General features: G+C 42.6%; 2 protein-coding genes across 3 annotated transcripts; one reads left to right on the top strand and one right to left on the bottom strand.

Moving 5' to 3' along the window:
* Positions 1–2,394: 2,394 nt before the first annotated feature.
* On the top strand, positions 2,395–8,564 carry tox4a (TOX high mobility group box family member 4 a). Its single transcript, XM_079173202.1, has 9 exons — positions 2,395–2,812; positions 2,902–2,967; positions 3,052–3,351; positions 3,440–3,685; positions 4,315–4,647; positions 4,737–4,817; positions 4,903–5,628; positions 7,200–7,342; positions 7,957–8,564. Exons 1-9 carry the CDS (start codon positions 2,708–2,710, stop codon positions 8,012–8,014), a joined length of 2,058 nt encoding a protein of 685 aa, XP_079029328.1. The 5' UTR covers positions 2,395–2,707; the 3' UTR covers positions 8,015–8,564.
* Positions 8,565–15,271: 6,707 nt separating this feature from the next.
* Positions 15,272–20,220, bottom strand: LOC306706225 (E3 ubiquitin/ISG15 ligase TRIM25-like). 2 transcript variants are annotated; one of them, XM_079173207.1, is made up of 7 exons: positions 19,733–20,220; positions 19,295–19,615; positions 18,844–18,936; positions 18,661–18,745; positions 18,480–18,569; positions 17,647–17,703; positions 15,272–15,495 (listed from the first exon to the last, which is right to left on the bottom strand). In XM_079173207.1, exons 1-7 carry the CDS (start codon positions 19,988–19,990, stop codon positions 15,452–15,454), a joined length of 948 nt encoding a protein of 315 aa, XP_079029333.1. In that variant the 5' UTR covers positions 19,991–20,220; the 3' UTR covers positions 15,272–15,451. The 2 variants fall into 2 exon arrangements, with proteins under 2 accessions (XP_079029333.1, XP_079029334.1); XM_079173208.1 differs by having other exon boundaries at positions 15,277–15,495; positions 19,295–19,612.
* Between the last annotated feature and the right edge of the window lie 630 nt (positions 20,221–20,850).

Here is a 20,850-nt window from a genome sequence, read left to right as displayed (position 1 = left end):
ACATGATGTATATAGGTTGCAAATTAAGCATGAACATCAAATATCAGATGAAATAATCAGCATTAAATACACCTGTATCAATAAGCTAGACCAGGGGTATTCAATTAAAATTCACGAGGTCCGTTTCAAGAGAATTTCCTCGTGCAAAGGTCCGGAACATCACAGTAATGTCTAACTTGTGCAATGATTTAGTTCCATATGTATTGAAGTAGCCGAACAGTTGTATTAACATCTGTATGTAGTCAACAACTAACTGTCAAATCAAATTGCATCAAATTGCAATTGAATAATATCTCAACAATATTTATTGACAGTTTTAAAATTGAACTAGATGAATTATAATTAATAATCAAATTAATTAATTAAAATAAATTAAAATAAGGACTCGATCAAAATATAACAGAAAGCTTTTAAAAAATGTGCATCTTAAAATAAAGTACTTCATTTTAGAAAAATTAACTGAATCCTTCATTCAAGTGTGAGGTGATGTCACCCAAAAAAGCCACAATATTATATTCTTATCTTAAGTTTGTGTGCAGGGACTTTATCTGTGGTTATTGAAACCACTTGTTTCAGCTCTAGTCCTCTCTGTTATCATCATTGTTGGGTAGTGAATTCATGTGTTTTAGGATTCTGATCATATTGAGTGGGTGCGTTTGCTCTAAAGAGTTGTTCTTTGTTTCCTAGTGGCGCTTCACATTGCCACTTTTGTCACAGTCTGTCCATTCTTGGTTAAAGACTCTGGTCTCTCTGGACACTTTTCTCTTTTTGGAGAACGTCATGTGAAATGACTTCCCTAACTCTTCTGCTGCTGGCATAGGAGCTTTTAAGAACTTCCTGTGCAATTCAGGTGCACCTCGATTGGCAATGCAGATTGTCTGGGGAGGATAGAAAGGGACAACAGCGCAGGGAAAATATACAGCCAAAACAGTATGTCGAAAAAAGTCATAGTATAGTAATTAACAAAGACACAGGTTGTTGGGGAAAATCTAAATGACTAATTATAAGGTGTGCTTTAAAAGCTTGGTGTCCTTATGTGTTTACACAGTTACACAGTTTTGTGTGAACTGCCTCACCACAGTTGTTTAGTCTATGCGAAAGAACACTCAGCAGCATGTCCTGGATTGAAATGATAATAAGGACTGTGGGAGCGTTAAGATGGGTACAGAGCTATGTTATGAGAACATAGCCTCCTGACTACTACATGGCGTGGAAGCCATTTTGTGTGTGTGTTATGCTTTCGTGACGTATTGCCTGTGACACTGTATTGTTTACTTGGTATAAATATCCGAGGCTCAGAGTCAGACCTCTGAGCAGCCTTGATCCATGTATACTGTATGTGAATCAACTCTGTCTCCTTCTTGCAAGAATAAATGGCCAATTGATTAATGATTTTCCATCGGTCTTGCGTGAATTTTTCTAACACAGGTAAATATAACTAAATCTATAGTTTAAATACACTTATAGTGTCATCTATTGGTAGAAATGGTAAACACTTGTACTCTGCTACCCTTATACAGCCTGTGCTCTGCGTTCACTCAAGGAACAGAATACGATGGAAAATTAAATATCAGTGCCAACAGCAACAACTCTGTGAACACAAAAATGACTTTTATTAAACTATATTATGAACTGTATTGCATCAAACAATGCACCGATTAATCGAAAACTTGATTCTTGCTGTTTACATGGATAAATGAGAATATTAAACTGCATGTAGTCAACTTCTGTTGCCAACACACTCCTATCGAACAAGGATTATGTCCTTATATTCATTAATTTATCTTCTTCTAATGTTACCCTGGTATATGCTTGCATCGTAGACTATATAATAATTTCTTGCATACGGTCATTCTATCGCCTTGACTTTTATTTTGACGTTTTATTTTGAAATACAAGGAGAGCACGGAGCAGAGTCGACTGGTTTAACTTCCGTTTGAAGTCGGAAGTGCTGCCTTCATGGCCTTTTCTTTGGTCGTAGATGGAATACAGAAAACAATCAAACTTATCGTAAATATAAAGAGGTAGTTAGCTAGATCAACTGGTGGCCGTTTCATTTTAGACTTCAAACGAAAATGGAAACATGTGAATCTGGCATTTTACTGGCTGTTTTACTTGGCCAAACAAAACGTTAAGCGTACAAACATGGTTGTAAATAATGCTAAACGGGTAACCTTTGTTCACTTAGAAAGCTATTTGTCTCTTCACCGTCACGTCTTAGCGAGTCACATAGCTGGCAGAAAGTTAATAAATAGGCCTGTCATACAGTCATATATATATATTACGTAGGCCTTTAAGTACCGTTAAGTATTTATTTCCGACAGCCCTTGAATGCAGCACTAGCTATGCTTCGGACATGGCGGTAGCATCACACGTATGAATGGGTTTGTTTTGGGCCTCCTGCAAGCTTTGCTCCCCGGGGAGCTAATACATAGCATTTTGATAACTTATTATTTTACTTTTTTCAGGCCCAAATCGCCCCTTGTCCCTGGTCTGCCTCGGGCTTCAACGCTAAGATAGTTTAGCTTCATCTCCTCCACCATAACGTTATGCTAACCGGTGGCAGAGATTAGCTAGCGAGCCGCTAGCAACTTTAGTTCATGTTGAGATAGTTGACCCAAATGGGTAGGTCATTGAGAAATTACCCCTTCCGACTAAGTGTAACACGTGTGTGGTTGTTTGTGTGTTTGGAGTAAATCATCTCAAAATGGACCTCAATTTCTACTCTGACCTGTCGGATGGTTGTGCTCAAAATGTTGACTCGGAGTTTTTGGACACCCAAGCCTATGGTGGCTACTCGGAGGAAAATAAGGTAACCCAACATTACCAGGATTTAAATGAAAAGGTCGGCGAATGGAAATGCGTTACTTAGTTAGCGTATATGCTAACGGTCTGTTTCAGTTTACAGAAGGCGGCGACAGTTATCTCACCATCAGTGGAGGGGGCCACCCGTTTTTGTCCGCTGAGGTGAGTGAGTTAACGCTAAGTCGAGCAACATGGTACCGGTAGTGCAGAGTAACACGTCTCCACCGTCTCTCTCTCCACATATAGCAGACGTTCCATACCCCCAGCCTCGGGGATGAGGTTTTCGAGATCCCCCCTATCTCCCTCGATCCAGACCCGACTCTGAGCATCACTGATGGAGTGTCCCACTTTGAGTTGACGGATGGGTCGGGCGGCCCCGGGGGGCCTTCGGGCTCCCGTAGCCTTGTCAGTAACCTGGTGGTGGAGGCCAATGACCCGTCCTTTGCCTCCACCTTTGTGAACTCTGGGTCTCAAGGCCTGGAGCAGCTGAACCTTGGGGCGATGGGCCAAGCTGGAGTGGGAGCCCTGCTGAGCTCTTCTGCTCTGGTGAGTGTCTGGTACCCGCACACGTAAACGCTGTTTGGTGTGTTTTGAACGTTAGCAATTCATTTGTTGTGTTCAAATCCCTCCGCAGGAACTGGGGAATTCCAGTGGTTCACATTTCAGCAGTTCATCCCCCATGACCATTGATGTCCAACTTGGTGACATCAGTCATGGTCTTCTGGGAAGCAGCCACTTGAGCACCATTAACCCGTCTGAGCTGGCACTCGGTCTCGGGGGTGACACCATTGGGCATCCTTCAGAGACACTCGAGCAGCCGCTCTCAGCAACACCATCACCGGCTGGCTCCCTGCAGGATGAGGACATGGATGACTTCAAGGTGAGAGGTGTAGTGTATTCAATAACTCATTTGTTATATTACGTCCCTTTTAAGAAGAGCTCATGTTTTATTTATTAACTCATTCAATTCATTACGTCTTCTCAAAAGAAGCTCATTTTTATTCAATACCTCGTTTAATTCATTACGTCTTCTCAAAGGAAGCTCATTTCATTTTTTTCTTTTATTCAATACATCGGGCAACATATCTGTCCTTACAAGTTATTAAATGTCCCGTTCTCAAATCACAACCGTTATATGATTATTCAATCATAATGTGTCCAAAAACATGTCTCAGACATGGGCATCCGGCCCCTCCTCGTATGCCTGCTCCGATAATGTAAAACATCTGGACATGTCACAGGGCGCATAAATCAAGGACATGCCTCCTACACGGGCCTCCCACATTCCATACATCTGCTCCTAACAAAGGACATAGTCATGCAAGTATGCTGTTTCATGTGTATTGAGGAAAATACACTACAGAGGTTACACCTGTAGACGCCTACTTACTACCTTAATGTTGGCTTGCATGCCTTGTATTCATGTCTGTTGGATTCCGTGCTAGGTTTTAAGATCCTACGGCTAATATGTCTTCTCCCCTGTCTTCCACGTTTCCTCTCCCTACTCAGAGGAGTGTGCTGGTAGACGCCCCCTTGTATCTCTCCTCTTCCCTCTCCCACATGTCCTCCCACCCAGCTCCCACATCTTCTGTGTCTCCGGCTATAGCCAGGAGGGGCGGCGGCAAGCCGGCCTCACTGGCCTCAGTGACGGCGGCAGTGGGTGCTAAGAAAGGAAGGAAGAAGAAAGACCCAAACGAGCCACAGAAGCCCGTCTCAGCGTATGCGTTGTTCTTCAGAGACACCCAGGCAGCCATTAAGGGCCAGAACCCCAACGCCTCTTTTGGGGAGGTGTCAAAGATTGTGGCCTCCATGTGGGACAGTCTGGCTGAGGAGCAGAAGCAGGTATAAGGATTCTTATATATTAATGTCCTCTGTCAGTTATGGGGGAGAAAAATGATTTCAAACGATGGTACTTGTCTTGTCTCCACTAGGTGTATAAGAGAAAGACAGAAGCAGCCAAAAGGGAGTATTTGAGAGCCCTGGTAGCTTATAGAGAGAACCAGCTCACACAGGTAAGATCGTGCTGTCCTCTGAATGAAAAGCAGGTGATTGCTGTTTCAGATTTTCATTCATATTTCTTTTGCGTCTTCACCACAGCCTGCCACTGAGGAGATGGAGACCGCCCCTTCACCACCACCACCACCACCACCTCCACCTCCGCCGGTGGTCAGTCTGAATCCTGGAGCCTTTCAATTATCTGGTCACCAGGCCATCCGTCCGCCTACCAACAGCCTGGAAGAGAACACCATCACCAACATTTGTGCCTCCAACATCATCCTGGACGTCCCGGAGATGACCACGCGTTCCCGCACGGGGGCAAACAAAGCCCCCGCTCCAGCAGCGCCCGCGCCCCCGTCCCCGACCATCACAAAGATCATAATCCCAAAGCACATGTTGCAGCTGGGGGGCCAGGTGGTGACCGTGTTGCCCGGAGGGGTCCGCTCTTTGCAGCCCACACTGGTGGTGTCGGGCGCCTCTCGCCAGCCGCCTCCGCTGCAGCAGATGCAGAGCGCACCGCCTCCGCCGCGGCTCCAGCAAATGGCGCCGGCGCCTCCGCCCTTACAGGCCAAGCCCCGCGAGGGGAGCACCACGCTGGGCCTCCCGGTGTCCATCGCGGCTACACCGATGCCTCCACTCCAGATAAAGATAGTTCCTGCGTCCTTGCAGGCCAAAGAGGCCCTGCCAATTATCGTCCCGAGTACAATGTCTTTGTCGTCCACTGCCCAGTCGGCACCCGTCTTGTCGGTACAGGTGGTGAACTCTGCAGACACGTCGGGCAGCACGGACGACGACGTAGTTACAGAAGTGCTGCACTCAGAAGAGGTACATGTTCCTAACTCATTGCTGCTGTTTGTTCTGTGCGAGGCCTCGTTTTATCCACAAATAACTGTGATTTGATCGTTGACAATTTGACAATTTTGACTTTGGCTAGTTCAGTTCTTTGAAGCTGACTCATCATTTATCCTCAGACAACACAAAGCTGTTGTCGTAGCAACATATTCCCAACTGTCAGAAGTGAAAGTTGTTTTTCAGATTCAAGTGAGTCAAAATATTTTACGCAAAACTGCCAAATCTCAAATACATTTATCTCCCCTACTTACTGCAACAATAGTGCCATAAATCTTCTTTTGTTTTACAGCTTTGAATCAGTGGATGGAATTAAGATTTTGTAACTTTTCTAAAAGAAGCAACCTCTGTCTGTATCGAGACCCTGCCCCTCTGCCTGTATTTTCTCTTTTCTTTTAATTTTTCTGTGTTCGAGACATTTCTGGGCGTCGAGCTCTATAAAAACGTAGCGACCCGGGGCCAGAATCTAAGTACGCATCCAAGAGGAAGCTACGGAAAAGGTGAACATAGCGCCAAAACACGCCGTGTTCTGGTGTCTGTGGCGACATTCCTGCACTGCGCTGAGTTTATTAGCGCCAGTTTAGAATTAATTAACTCCACAATTTTATTACATGAACGGGACACAAATATCCGTCAATCAACCTCACTCACTCACTCACTCACCGTTCTTCACAGCGTAGCTGCTTATTCTAGCTCTCTGATTGGTCACACAGTATGTCAGTCTACCTGTATTACCTGCTGCAACCCGGCTCAAAGGCTGCAACAAAAATGGGAGACCAGACGAGTTTTAATATGATAATTAAGCATATTTATTTACTAATAGAACATTAAAGAACGGAACAAACATGGACAGTCAGTAATCAGTCATGTATTTGTGTGTGGATGTGTGAAAATGGCTGTAATGGAGCAGAGGTGTCAGCCAGGGAGGAGAGTGAGCACTCTGTGTGAAGGTGATGAGCTTTTATCCAGAAAGACAGGACACGGGGACACCTCGTGGGGCGGAGGGGTCGTCACATACTCTGTGCTTTGACAGGCAGGACGGGGGGAGAGACCATAGCAGCAGCATCAGCTAGGAATATGGCAGAAGTTATAGCGTCCAAGAAAAGTGTATCGAGTGATTTCTCTAGATAAAATAAGAAACTCGGCATTCAGAGAAACGATTTTAAAAGTAAAAAGTACCAATCAGGGGAAGGATGCAGGAAAATATCTCAAAGTAGAGTCTGGTCATTAGAATATGGCAAAGCTGTAAATCAGTGTGGCTGAGAAGATAAAAGCGTTAAAGTGTTAAAGAGAAAGCACCAGTGGAAAACACTCCCATGACATCTGGGCTAGTGAAAAGGTGCTGGTCACACAACAGCCCATGCGAGATCATGCACTTTCCAGATGTGCACGTCTCATCACACAGCTGTCAGAGGAGCCTCTACTTATCACTTTATTTTGTGTTTTCTATCTGTCGACTGTGACGTGAAATCTTTTTCTCTTCTTCTGGCAAACAAAAAAAATCCTATTTACATTCACTGATTTAAATTTCCTGCTTTTCTTTCCAGGAAGAGATGGAGGTGAATGGGTCCAGTGATGCCGGGACGATGAGGAGTGTGTGTGTGAGGCCGGGCTGTAACAACCCGGCCGTAGAGAGCGACGACTGGGACAAAGAATACTGCAGCAACGAATGTGTGGCCACTCACTGCAGGTGTGTAGGGGTTTGAAACAGGCACGGGGTTACATTTAGTTTCCAGTGTGGTGTATTTTCCGCCTACACATTAAACAGCATAAGTGTTTGAACTCATGTCCTTTACATGGAGCAGATATATGGAGTGTAGAAGGCATGAACTCTGTCCTTTGCATCGAGCAGATATAGGGAGTGTAGGAGCCATGTCCTTAATTTATGCGCCCTGATAACATTTCCCGATGTTTCATATTATCGGAGCAGGGTCCGAGGAGAAGAGGGGGCCCATGTCCGAGACATGTTTATTAGGGGTCCTGAAGCGGCCAACATGTTACGCTCCTTCTGAGTTATCTTCCTAACCTCTGGGGGTGGTCATCAGCTGGATATAAGCAGGCGAGGGTTCTCCGCACTTTAGAACCTTTTTGAATTGACTGAGGATTCTCCGGCCGTGTTAACCGTCCGTATGACATGTGTTGCTTGTTGTAATAAACTTCATTATAATATCAAGAACAGTGTCCGCGGAGCTTCCTTCGATCACCACTTCAACATCACTGTCGATTGAAATACACGACACCAGCAGAAATTAAAGAACGTTTCTGAACTTTATATTTTCCGTTTTTCTTTTTTTCTTTTTTCAGAGCTATATTCAGGGCGTGGTGCTCGTTCAGGAGTCAGACCATGGGACTGGTGAATTAAGGAGCGGCGGCCAATCGCATCAACAGAACACTTGTTTTCCACTCCAGCGATTCCATGTTACTATTTTTGGCACACTAATATAAGGATGATCATTTTGTGTTCTGTATACAGGTTTTTGTCAGAATGTCAAGGGACTCAAGGCAGCTAGAGGAAGAAAAAAAATCAGCACAAAGAAGTATAATAGTTGATCAGGAAAAAGGTATTCTTTACTTTAGGTCAGTTTATACTTGTTTACTGTAAATTGGAAGTTTGTTTCTCAAAATGCTCTTTCAAAGAACATTTTTACAGCAGTTTGTGACATGATTGTACAGTACTGTACATGGGGCACGGCATCAGCGGACCCATTCACTGATTTGAAATTCATGCTCTGTAATGTTTTGATGTTTCATGTCTCTAAGAAAGCAAAACATTTCTAATTCCTAACTACTAACTAAGGCTGAAATATGTCTTCGTTTGAGTGGGGAAACAATTAGTACCACTGTATACCTTGTTTTGTACTGAGAATAGTGGCCTTTTAGGTTTATTATTGCCTTCATTTTTTGTAAAGCATTCTGTTCAGATAACTGTTAAAAAAATAAAAGCTTGACTTTCATGTTTTCTTAATAAATGAGCAGATTTGCTCAATCCAGTTCTTTCTCTTTTTGCTACGTCTCTTAAAGCAGGACTGACTCTTGTAGCTAATTGCTCAGTTGCTACAGCCCGACTTCATCTGGTAAGACCAGTAGCTTATGGTGGCTAACGTTAGCAACCTTTACATAGATGCTGCTGAGAGTCAGTTTGCTGTTATGTGACTCCTCCCTACCTATGTTACTGCAAAGCTCCACTTTGCCATTTTCCATTAGCCCGTACTTGGCACTTGTGGCCAAAATGGCTGGTGATCAACAAAAGTTATAGATTCAGATTGTTTTCAATTCCTTTATTTCTTAAACTAAAGTGGAGAAGCTGGAATGTTTTTGTTTTTTTTACCAGCGGGGTCTTAAAACTGAATTAGTTTTTATGATGGTCTCAACTTTTGTGGATTAAATAAATACTATAAAGCCATAAATAACTTTCAAATGTACAAAATGTGTGTGTGTCTAACGTCACAATGTACTCTGTGTTGGAGCTATTTATTTTACCATTGACAGAAGTTCACCATCCCAGCATAACTAAGATGGATGGGGAGCCATGGATGCCCCTGGCTCCCTCCAGGAGCCAGAGAGCGAGAGCCAGAGAGATTTGTGAGTAAATGAGAGCATAGAAAGACTGTCCTAATGTAGGAAGTTAGAGGAAATCCTCAAACTTTACATAGTTATTTAATTGATTTACAACTGTATGATTATAAATACTATACTTTAAAATATCACTCCTATAAGCAAAGCTCTCTAAGTTTTGCTGTACTTTACTCTAAGTAAATAATCAGTGTTAACAACTTCATATTCAAGGAGGGATTTGGTAATCCTAAAATCGTTATGGTGGCACCAAACTGTTCACTCAATAATTCCAGCGACAACTGTACATGTTTCAGACTTTACTTCAACCTTAAGCACGACATCCACAACAAACGCTACATGTCTTCAGCTCCTCTAGAACTACAAGCGTTACACACATGCACAGTAGTTCACTCAGTACTTAACAAACTCCCCTTTCTCTTTAAAGAAAAACATAGTCACAAAAAGCAAACATTTGTGTTTTTAGAACAGGTTTAAACAGGTTTAAACTTGCAACTTTAATGAGGGTAATAAGGCTTTTGTTGATTAGCTCGTTTAGCCTTTAAGTTGCCATACACCTTCGCTGAGGGCCCTCAGCAGAACAAGTGCAGATGTCCCCTTCTTAGTCAAGCAGTCAGCGAGCTGTTCCCTGGAGGCTGACCACATGATCTGCTGGATGGTCCTAGAGTGGACGAGCTCCTTGACGCTGCTGATTTCGAGGCGGAGTCTCTTTTCAGTGACTGTTTTTGTGGACTTGACAGCATCAAGAAGAGAGTGATTGTCCGTTACACACACAATGGGCAAATTGTTCCGTGTGCAATCACCTGTGGTAAGTTGTGAGTAGAGTGTAGCCAAAAAGACAGCACTGTCAATGCCATCTACATGTGCCAAATTCTCTCCTGCTAAGGTGCTTCGGACAACTCTCCTGATCCTTTGACTGCCAGCATATGGGTGAAAATCTTCCATTCTCTCCCATAAGCTTGACCAGGCGTCCGCCTTGAGTGCCTCCGTCTGGACAGTTTCCCATCGAGGAGTCACTGAACACCACTAGTTTCAGCGAGCTGTCTTTTCCCAAATGCTGAAACCTCAAGGTCACCTCGTCTGACTACAGTTTCCTGACAAGTTTGTTTGCACAGTGCAGAGTCTGAACAGTGGCATGCTTAGTACTTGATGCTGGGATGGATATGTCACACAATATGTCGGGTCTACTCTGCCTTGCTACCCACAATATTTGGCCAATCTTTGACTTTAACATGTCAGTTTCAGTGTCTGTTAGAGGAGCTTCTCACTGTGTGGCCACAGGAATGGGTTGTAGATTCTTTATGCAGATACATTGTTGCACTTGTATCTCATCCTCTAAAGAGTGAACCTCCATTCCAATGTAGCTGTTGTGCTCTTCACGTCCAACTTGAAAAGCAACTTTCAAGTGAGGGATGACTGTCGTGGAAAAAGTTTCTGAACCACCCCAGATGAAATCATCCACGTGACAAGCAAGGAGTCACATCACATTGTAGGAGTCATCCAGCCAGTGCTGCTGGATCAACTTGTGACAGTAGCTCCCAACTGCTGCGTAGTGTCTTTCACTCTGTTGTACCAATACAGAGAAGCATCTGCTAGGCCATACACACACTTTTTTAACTTCCATAGAATTCCTTTGCTCTGAGCTTCTTGGGGAGGACGGATATAGACATTTCGGGTTAACTCTTTGCCTTGTAAAAAGGCTGCTTTAATGTCCATAGAGTTTAGCTGCCATTTCTTTTGACATATCACTGCCATAATCATTTTTGAGAGACTCCGAGGCACATGTAGGTGAGTCTTTTGGGAGCTCCTGAGTGTTCATTTCTTCAAAGCCTCTTGCAACTAATCTGGCTTTAGGTACAACACCATCAGGTGTCTCCTTGAGTGTGCACACCCACCTGGTAGAGATGCATTTCTGGCCGTCATCTTTCACCTCTTCAAACACATTATTTTTCCAGTTGCTGAGTTCACTGTGTTTGGCAGACATGAAGGCATCATCATTCACAATAAGTATGTCTTCTTCAGGATGGCTAGCACATAACTCGACATGCTCAGATGGGACCACTTGAAGATCATGTACTCGTCCTAAGTCAACAGAACTGGTAGTGCCAGAAATTTCCTCAGGCTCAATGTACTCCAAATTATACCAGTATTTGTATGTTCCAGAGGCTTTTCCTGCCCTGCAGAGGATTTTTCCAGTGTGAGCTTGGCCACTCCCACTATCTGTCTATGTAACTACCTGTCCAGTTTTCAGACTAAGGCCTTCACAAGTTGTGGTGGAGTTGTTCTGTGATGCGTCAGATTGACCATGGCTACCTCCTTCTGGCTGCCTTGGTGTGTGAGGGTGTTCACTGTTATCCTCACCATTTGTAGGCATCTCTTCCTCACTTTCATTTTCAGTGTCATAGTTATTCTCAATAATGCCAGGTTCTGGTAATGTTGTATGATGTTCAGTCCCTTCCAGCTGAATGTCCCTTTCTCCCAGCACTGCTTGTGGGCTCTCTACTTTTCGAAGCCTGGATTGATGTACGCGAACGTAAGTGCCCCCATGCCTCACAAATATCACTACACCATCTTGGCCGATGACCACACCTGGACCTTTCCATTCTGTACAATCCACCCGTTTGTAGTAGACTTTGTCCCCTGTTTCGTATCGGTCATCAATGGGCCGCAGTTGTTTACGAAGGGCTCTTTGGATCCTTTCAGAGCACTCAGCTTCTGTAAATGCTCTCCTTACAGCATGTAATGTTGTGATATACTGGGCTATCCAAGTACTCATATTAGTACCTTCCAGAGCTGGTGGCTTGTTAGTGAGAACTGAAGGCAGATTTGGGTTTTGTCCAAATACCAGCTGGTAGGGACTGTAGCCATGCACGTTGTGCATAGAGTTCTTTGCCATCAGTCTAGGGCCATCCTCCAGTCACATCCATTGTCCCTCTTCACTTTCATCAGGATTTCAGTGAGGGTTTGATTATGCCTTTCCAAAAGCCCATTGCTCCATGGGCTGTAAGCTGCAGCTGTTTTCACTTCAATATTGAAGCTTTCAGCCATGTTCCTCATATCTTCGTTGTTGAATTCACCCCCATTGTCACTGAACAGTTTGCGTGGAGGACCATGAACACTTATCCAGCAATGTATAAAGTGCTTCACAATCTCCCTGGGTTTCTTGGTGGTGACGATGCTTCCTGCACTGAAGCGTGTGAAGTGGTCAATTGCATGCAGATACCCCACTCCCGGCTCCAGCTCATGCAAATCCACAGCTACAGTTTCATTGTAGGTTGAGGCCATGGGCACACCCACCGCAGGCTTTGGCTTTGGTTTGCTATATCTGATGCACGTCTCACAGTTTTTTACATTGTCCTTAAGGATTGTGGTGCATTCATCATCAGCATTACCTGAGCAGGCCAGTAGTTTTTCAGTCTGTCAACAGAGGCATGTCCAAATTGCTTGTGTAGTTTCAACAGAACTTTCTGTTTTTCTTTTGTTGTCACAGTGAGAATGTCATCCTCATTCTGGAGCTCATGTTCATCTGGGTTACTCCCATCTCTGATGTTCACACAGTAATGTCCTGAAGATGTTAGTTCAAGTTTCACTGGCTGTTTAAACATTGTGGCTTTGTCATTTTCAATGTCTAAAACAGCACCTGCTCTTTTCAGTGAAGTTTTGCTTAAAAGCAATGGGATATCTACTGGGACCACTTCTGTTTCAATTTGACATCTAGTCTGTCCTATCATCGCTGGGATTTTCACTTTCTTTGTAGAATGAACAACTCTCCCGTCACCAAACTTGAATGCTCTTACACTCTTTGTGTCCCCCATTTTCAATAACTCACGTTGTGTTAGTCCACTCTTGTAATGATCAAGCCATTTTTCTCCACACACAGTTCTAGTGCAGGCTGTGTCAATGACAGCTGATCCTAGAGACTCCACCATGAATATCTCTGTGTCAGACAATGATTCTTTTGACAACAAAGTAATGTTGCATTCTTCAACTTCTGTCACTTTTTCATCCTCTGTTAATTTTGCATGTTCATTTTTGTGAGGACAATCCTTTGCCCAGTGATATGTGCTTTGGCAGACTGCACATCTTGATCTTCTCCCATATCTGTCGAGTGGATTCGTTCCCTGAACAGCCGTATGGAACTGTGGGCTTGACAAAACATCCTGAGCCAAATTACGAACAGTGATAGCAGTAAAAGTTTGCTCTGAATCCAAAGTTCCAGGTCAATTATGCTACTGGTTTACACGACAGGATTTTGGTGCGAGTATCTTACCACAGCATCCTACATCGGACACATCGGAACCCTGAAGTGAGCTCTGAGGCAGACTGGCACGCAGACTTCCTGCCTCCTGGTAGCATTGAAGACTGGCCGACCATCTTTACACTCTGCTGACGGCAGCCACTCAAGCTCCAGAGGAACAAGTCCTCCGGGCCGCGATGGCTTGCCCCACACGGTGACACATATCACCACGCAGGGCTTAAGAGCGCGACTGGGTCTTCCCCACAGTCCAAACGCCCACCGTCAGCATTGGCTCCGAGAAGCCAGGGCTACTACCGTAGGTGACTCCGTAGTCTTCCCAGAATGCAGTTGTTACGCTGCAGGACACTCCCCAATCTGCTCAACACAATGAGCATGAATCTGCTAACATGATAGGGCAACACCCGACTGAAATTGGTTGAAAAGCTTGCAAGTTCATCAGCCAATTAGCCAGATGATAGACCCTCACGTCAACAGAAGTTCACCATCCCAGCATAATTACTAAGATGGATGGGGAGCCCCCCCAGGAAGCCTGACCACAGTTGAATAAAATTAAATGAAATTACTTTATAAAACATTCGCGCAAGGCTGTATCGTCAGAGTTCAATCTGACTCCTCTGCAGGCGCTTTGGCAAGTGGTTTTGCCGCGGCCTGCCTCAGAGCCTCAGAGCTGTCCCGCTGTCCTCTGGGAAGTTTTGCAAGATACTGAGGCTAATTTGCACAAGTGCCTGGCTTCATAAACAAGATGACAGCTCAACATTCTAATTTATTCGAGAACCCTGCTGTCACCCAGTTCCATCCAGCATTCTATTCTCAAGGGCAGATAATGTCTCCCTATATGAATTCACTATTTGCTAGTCCAGCGTTCACCATGTTGTCCATGGCACAGTTCTCACAAAACTCCACACATTGTGATCCATTAGCAGAAATGAGATAACACTATTGTTGGAGCTATTTATTTTATATTAGTATTTTGTTATTTAATTAATAAGTACTATTGTTCAATTATTCTAGATGTCTGATATATTAAAGTTGCTTTTTCTCTTTAATAGTAATTTGTTTAGTTATATTATTTGTTGTTGTTTTGGTGATTACTGTGGGCACCTGTGGCTATATATATATATATATATATATATATATATATATATATATATATATATATGAGTAACTATCTATCCATAATTTTGATGATTGTTGTAACAAAACAAAAAAGAACAATACATCAAGAATGAATGATGTCCCATCCATCTTATGTTGGTTTTGATTCACCAAGCTGCTCATAAATAGCTCCATACACTGCTTTCAAGCTATCATCTATCTCTTTGGTCATCCTAATATAATAATAATAATCCTAATATTTAATATAGAAAAAAGTCAGTATAGTACGTCAGACAAAGTCAAAATATAAAATGTTGAAAAAACAAACAGTGTGGTATGTCGCAAAAAATTGTATTTAATGTCAAAAGTCATTCTAGTATGTCGAAAAAATAGCATAAAACACAAACATAGTATGTTAAAAACAATACATTGCATTTAATATTAAAATAAGTCATGTCATATAGTTTGTCGAAAAAACTTTTAAAAAGTAAAAATATAGAATGTCCAAAAACATAAAAAGTCATGGTATAGTATCACGAAAAAGGTCAAAGAATAGTATGATGAAAAAAGTAACTGTATAGTATGTTGCATGAAGTGATGAAAAAGTACAAGTAAAAAGTAATCATACTAAAGTATGACGGAAAGTCATAATATAGCATGTCGAAAACAGTCAGAACAAAGTCGTGAAAAGTTATAGTATATATAAAATTTGCATTCAGATATCCAAACCTTGACAAAGACTGTTGTTTTTGCAGTAGCTTTATTTCGTAGGCACAGATGTTTGTGATGTAAATTCTACTGTTTGTGTCCGTTTCTTCTTTTCTCACCAGATGAGTGCAGAGCTTTCTGTTCAGGACCAGAACGGAGGACGGATCACTTAATCCATGTTGTATGATTGTACGCAGAGGATGTCATGTCTGCAATAAGAAAAGATTATTAAAATGTGTGTTTCTGTTCCACAATCCCATCCTTCTTTCTCTGTTGTGTCAGGAAAAAAAAAGTCATAGTATACGGTGTCGAAAAAAGTCTTAGGCCCAATCCCAATCTCCACACTCAGACTGTTCAAGAGCGCGCCTCAAAGTCTGTGAGGGTTTAGGTCTGCCCCACTGTCACATCTAGAGCCCTTGATGAACACTTTCCGTAAATCTGCATTTCTGCGGACTTTGCCCAAGGGAATTACCCACAATTCATAGCAATGTGACGTAAAACTTTACCAGTGGAAGCATAAAAAAGGTAAACAAAGAGGACGGCACGTGGGTGTTCGGCCTGGAATATTACATTTACTCAGAAACATTACGGATTAAAGGTGGAACATAACAACACATGGAATCAGAGGAATGGAAGCAGAGATTATATTGCACAGATTTATTCAAACATTTCATTTTGTCATTGAAGCCGTTTTGACAAAAACGAGTGAATAGATTATTTGAAATGACCTCATCTTGTGAGGAAAGACCCTGGAAGACATTCAAAATCATGGAGTATAAAGTTTAAATAAATCCCCACAATTGTACACGATATTTTTTGTCGTTGCCTTGGTAACGTGATATGTTGCAGCGAAGTGCTGTCCCGTTCCTATTTACACCATTTCAAGCCCTCACAGCCTCTCACACTCACCCACTTACCAGGTGACATCAGTAAGTCCCTGAGGGTTCAGGGTTTAAGGCCTTAGGGGGGACATTGGGATCGGGCCTTAGTATACTGTATGTCAAAAAAAAAAAAGTATAGTATGTTGAAACAAGTCATTAGAATGTCATAATATAGTATGTCAGAAAAAGTATTTTTCTTTTTACACACTACTATTTTTTTTAAACATACTTTACTATGGCTTTTTTTCCCCAGTATCTGTACTTTTTCTGGACATACTATACTATTGCTTTATGACACACTTATGTTTTTCATTTTTTCCTTCTCTCTGCTGACTCCAAGGAGAGTACTGCCTGTGTCTAGATCCAACATGAGACATCCCGAGAGACAGACGGACCATTTGGGTTTACCTACACAGTTCTGATGCTACCCGAATTCAAAAAATGAAATGACAATATCAACAGAACATGAACTAAAAGTTTTGCCATAATGTCGAACACGTCTATGAATCTGAAAGGAGAAATAACATTCGCATAGAAATGAAAACTTTACATAATAAGAGCAGTATTATCAATTTAATACACTCGCTTGGTTAGGTGCGACCAGTAGCTTACAGTAGCTAAAATTTAAATTGATATTGCGCCGTAGTTAATATTATTCAGCCAGACATGCATTTTACTTTTGTCACATTATCCTATAATTGTCACCTGTTCTGCAGTTCAGCAAATGTTACATAGTCTCAAAATCACATATTTTCTGTGCATTTTCGGAATGCTTTGGCCATCATAACAATCACAACTATGCACACAAGTATCCATGCTATGATCCGATTATTGGAGTGTGCTTGTAAACACAAAATTCTGTTTTTTAGAAACCTGAATATGTGAGCTGGAATACTCGGATGGAAACTGAGATGCTTTGGCAATGTGAACACTTCTCGAGGTTCGTCCTCAAATCAAGTTACGTAACAATCAGTCAGTAAAGCAAAAGAAACATGTTCATGCTGAAATAAAAGTGAAAGTCTAGCAATAGTGATGAAAATAATCCTTTTATTGTTGCTCTCATTACTGAAGATTGGATGAAATTAAAAACAGAGAAGTAAATGCAGCAGAGTCCAGGTAGCCAGAAACCCAACGGACATCAGCCTCAGCTATTGAGGGAACTTAGTAGTTACAGAAGCGATGCAGACGATCAGAAACCTGGATATCAGAATAATGATAACAGTGATGGGAATAACCACGAGTATGCTCAAAACCAGAATAAGTATGTGCCTGTAAATACACTCATTGTCTTCTTCCCTCTCTTTAATGAAAATAATGACTTTCTACCTCGTCAGCATCACACCGACCGTACAAGGCACATGTTCTAATAGCATCTTCATCAGGCTAGTCAGTTTACTCTAACACAAACACGTAGTTCTCTCTGGAATGCCTTTAGCTAAAGATTTCCATTCCAAAGTTTTAAAAGATTGTATTTTGTACCTTGATCTTCTGTCTCTGGAGGTTTGTGGCTCTTTAGTGGATGATTAACCAAGAGTTCTATGTGGGGATGAAGAAAAAGAAAAGATTATTCAAGTTGGCCGAGTTCCTCAGAAGGTTGTAGAATCAGATCAGACAAGACTGGACTTCAACTCGTGTCAAAGACTTATTTGTATGTTTGTGATTTACTCAGATGGACAACTTCTTCCATATGTACGACCATCAGCCTATTACAAGGAATAGTTTGACACTCAACCATTACACGTACATGCAATCTTGCCACGTGTAAGAGAAGAACAATGCTACTGTCATGTAGTGTACAATACTTTAAATAAATCCAGCAGCTGGTTAGCTTTGCTTAGCATAGCATTAAAACTGAAAGCATGGCAACCAAGGAGCATGGCAACAAGCAAAGACTCCAGGAAGTCACTGTGCCTGATCAAGAAACAGCCCAACTCATAACGCCCTGTGAAACCACAACTTGTTGTTCCACACTTTGGTTTTTAATCAAACAATATGTTAATTAGTGAGATTAACATGTGCTGGTGGGTTTTGTCACCTTTGGACCGAACCAGACTCCGCCCCTGCTGACAGTCTGCATGCTAAACTAAGCTACCATCTGCTGGCAGTAGCTTCATATTTAAACGGACAACTGTACTGTTCTTTTTAACTAACTAGCGAATACGCGTACCCAAACTGTTGACCTATATCTCTTTAACACCCACCTTCCCCCGAACAAATGTCACATGTATTTATATTTATGTGTCCTCCTTCCCTGATTTCTGCGGTTGTCGTGTAAGCAGGCAGCAGTGGGTGTGTGAAGCCTTCCTGCTTACCCACAATGGTGGTATAAATCTGAGTCACGCGGTTCTGCTGGTCTTCCAGGGTGTTGGTGATCATCTGGATTTGAACAATGTAGTTGTAAGCTGGTGGGTGGGGGGCAAAGATACAACAACAAGTGAGTGCATGTTCACACATACAGGACAGACTCAATACCAGGGCTTGGCATCATCTTACCGTAACACACGACAACGACCCACAGACAGAGAAGCACCATCGTGACATTGTTGAGGGACGAGACGACGGGGCTCGCTCTCCGCCTCTGTAAAGGAAGAAAAATACATATTAGATCAGAAAAGTGTTGAAACCAAACTGTAAACCCTTAAAAATCACAGACATTGACAAGTAAACAGAGCTTACTTCACGCTTGAAGTCTTCATGCAGTTTTTTCACCGAGTCATTGGATTCTCCAACTTGCTCCTTCAGCTTGTCGAAGCGTTGGTCCATGTACTCCTGTTGAATACATACACAGCTCAACTTTGAACCTCTTAACATCCAGTTAACGTCCAATTTTTATTTTTCCCTAAAGTAGCTTTATGTTGAAAAAATAAAAAATAATATCTGAGAGTATCACATTATTTAGCTGTTTGAAAGTCAGACTTTCAGATTGTCAGCGACCAGAACATCCGGTTTCTCCACACGTGCAGCAACAGGAATGTCCTAAATCACTGTGTGAAATCTCACGGTTTAGTAGAAACTGTTGCTACCTCAAACTTCCTTTGTGAAACATGATGTTTTCTTATTAACATAAAGATGCCATGTTTTTTTTTTTTTTTTTCCTGAGCGTAAAAGTGTGTTATTCAAAACTCACAGTCAGCTGTCTCCGCAGGACAAAGGAGGTCTCGGTGGCCAGGTTGTGCTGCTTGCTGTCCAGGGCGCAAATGTTGCAGAGGTAGCGCCTGGACGTGTTGCAGTAGTACCTCAGCACCTCGTCCTCGTGCTGTGGGCATCTCCTCTCCAGGAGGTCACCCAGAGGCCTCACCAAGGGGTGCCCCGTGAACACCGGCAGCTCCAGGTGGTCCTTGACGTGCTCCGTGCACAGCGACACCTCGCACTTCAGGCACGTTTTGATGGCCGGAGTTTCCTTCTCCAGGCAGAAGTCGCAGTACACACTTTTTGTCTGCTCTTCCTGCTTGCAAAAAAAAAGAAAAGAAATTAGATATTGAGATGTCATTTGAATATTCTCTACGTCTTTTAAGTGTTTTGATAAAATATATTGTAGTTGAACAAAAGTGATTATAGCAGATACCCTCCTCTTCCTGTATATCCGGAAGTCCTCTACGATGTTGGCCAGTGCGAAGCTCTTGTACACCCCAAAGACCGGTCCAAAATCTGCCCTACAGTCTGGACACCGGAAAGGAACGTCTGAGGAGTGATCCATCACGGTTTCCAGACAGACCAAACACATGCTGTGTCCACAGGGCAGCTGCCGGGGATCCCTGAAGATGTCCTGGCACACTGGGCACATCAGCAACTCCTCAAGCTTGCTTTTCTCCGCATCTTCCATTCTTCACCCCTCTTCTTTTGAGTGCCACTGTGCCCCAAAAGAGCAGTCAGGGAGGAGTTAACTGCGGAGTCTGTCCAGCACTTAGCCGCTGCCTTCAACACTGCGGGCTCGTTTGTTATGAATACCCAACGAGCCTCCGCACATGGTAATGGGAGGTAATCAGTTTAAAAGTTAAGGCTGATAAACAGCTCACGTCCTCAGTGTTACTAGTCTGCTGTCTTCCGTAAACACATTGCTAAAACTGAAAGCGCTGCTGAGTTTATATGCGTACTTCCTGGTGGGCGGGGCCTAAAAGTTGTTTAAACTGTTTAAACCGCGAATAATGTCATGAAACCATTTATTGTCCACATAACTTTAAGAACCAGCTAGTCATAGCTAAATGTTTTCTTATATAATGACTATAATAATTGACTTACTTAAAGTATTCTTTCAGTTTCTCCCATGTCCAGCGAGATTAAAAGGTCATCATCAAACACAACTAACGTTAACTGTCACACTTATACTAACGTTAAAGGGTCTGCCGTTTACAACCACGGTTAACGTTGCATTGCAAACAAAACAAACCTGCTAATAGCTAATTTAGTATGACTTTTTATGCCGTAAAATTCAACAAAATATAAATGCGTAAAGGAATGTATTACAATGTATCAATCATCGTGTTATTCAGTCATGTTCTCCTGTAACCTGGAGTTAACTGACTGGACTAACTTCAGAGCAACATTACACTTCCTGTTTACATCACCCAAAGCATGATGGGAACCCTGGTGGCACAAACCCCACAGTAGATTCATCACAATCGAATAAAACAATTGCAAAATGTACTTATTCTTCTTAGTAGTGGTGGAATGTAAATAAATACA

Source organism: Pholis gunnellus, assembly GCF_910591455.1.
Source record: "Pholis gunnellus genome assembly, chromosome: 14".
Lineage (NCBI taxonomy): Eukaryota > Metazoa > Chordata > Actinopteri > Perciformes > Pholidae > Pholis > Pholis gunnellus.
The sequence above is the reverse complement of the archived record's forward strand: the minus strand, read 5'-3'. Positions and strand labels throughout refer to the sequence as shown.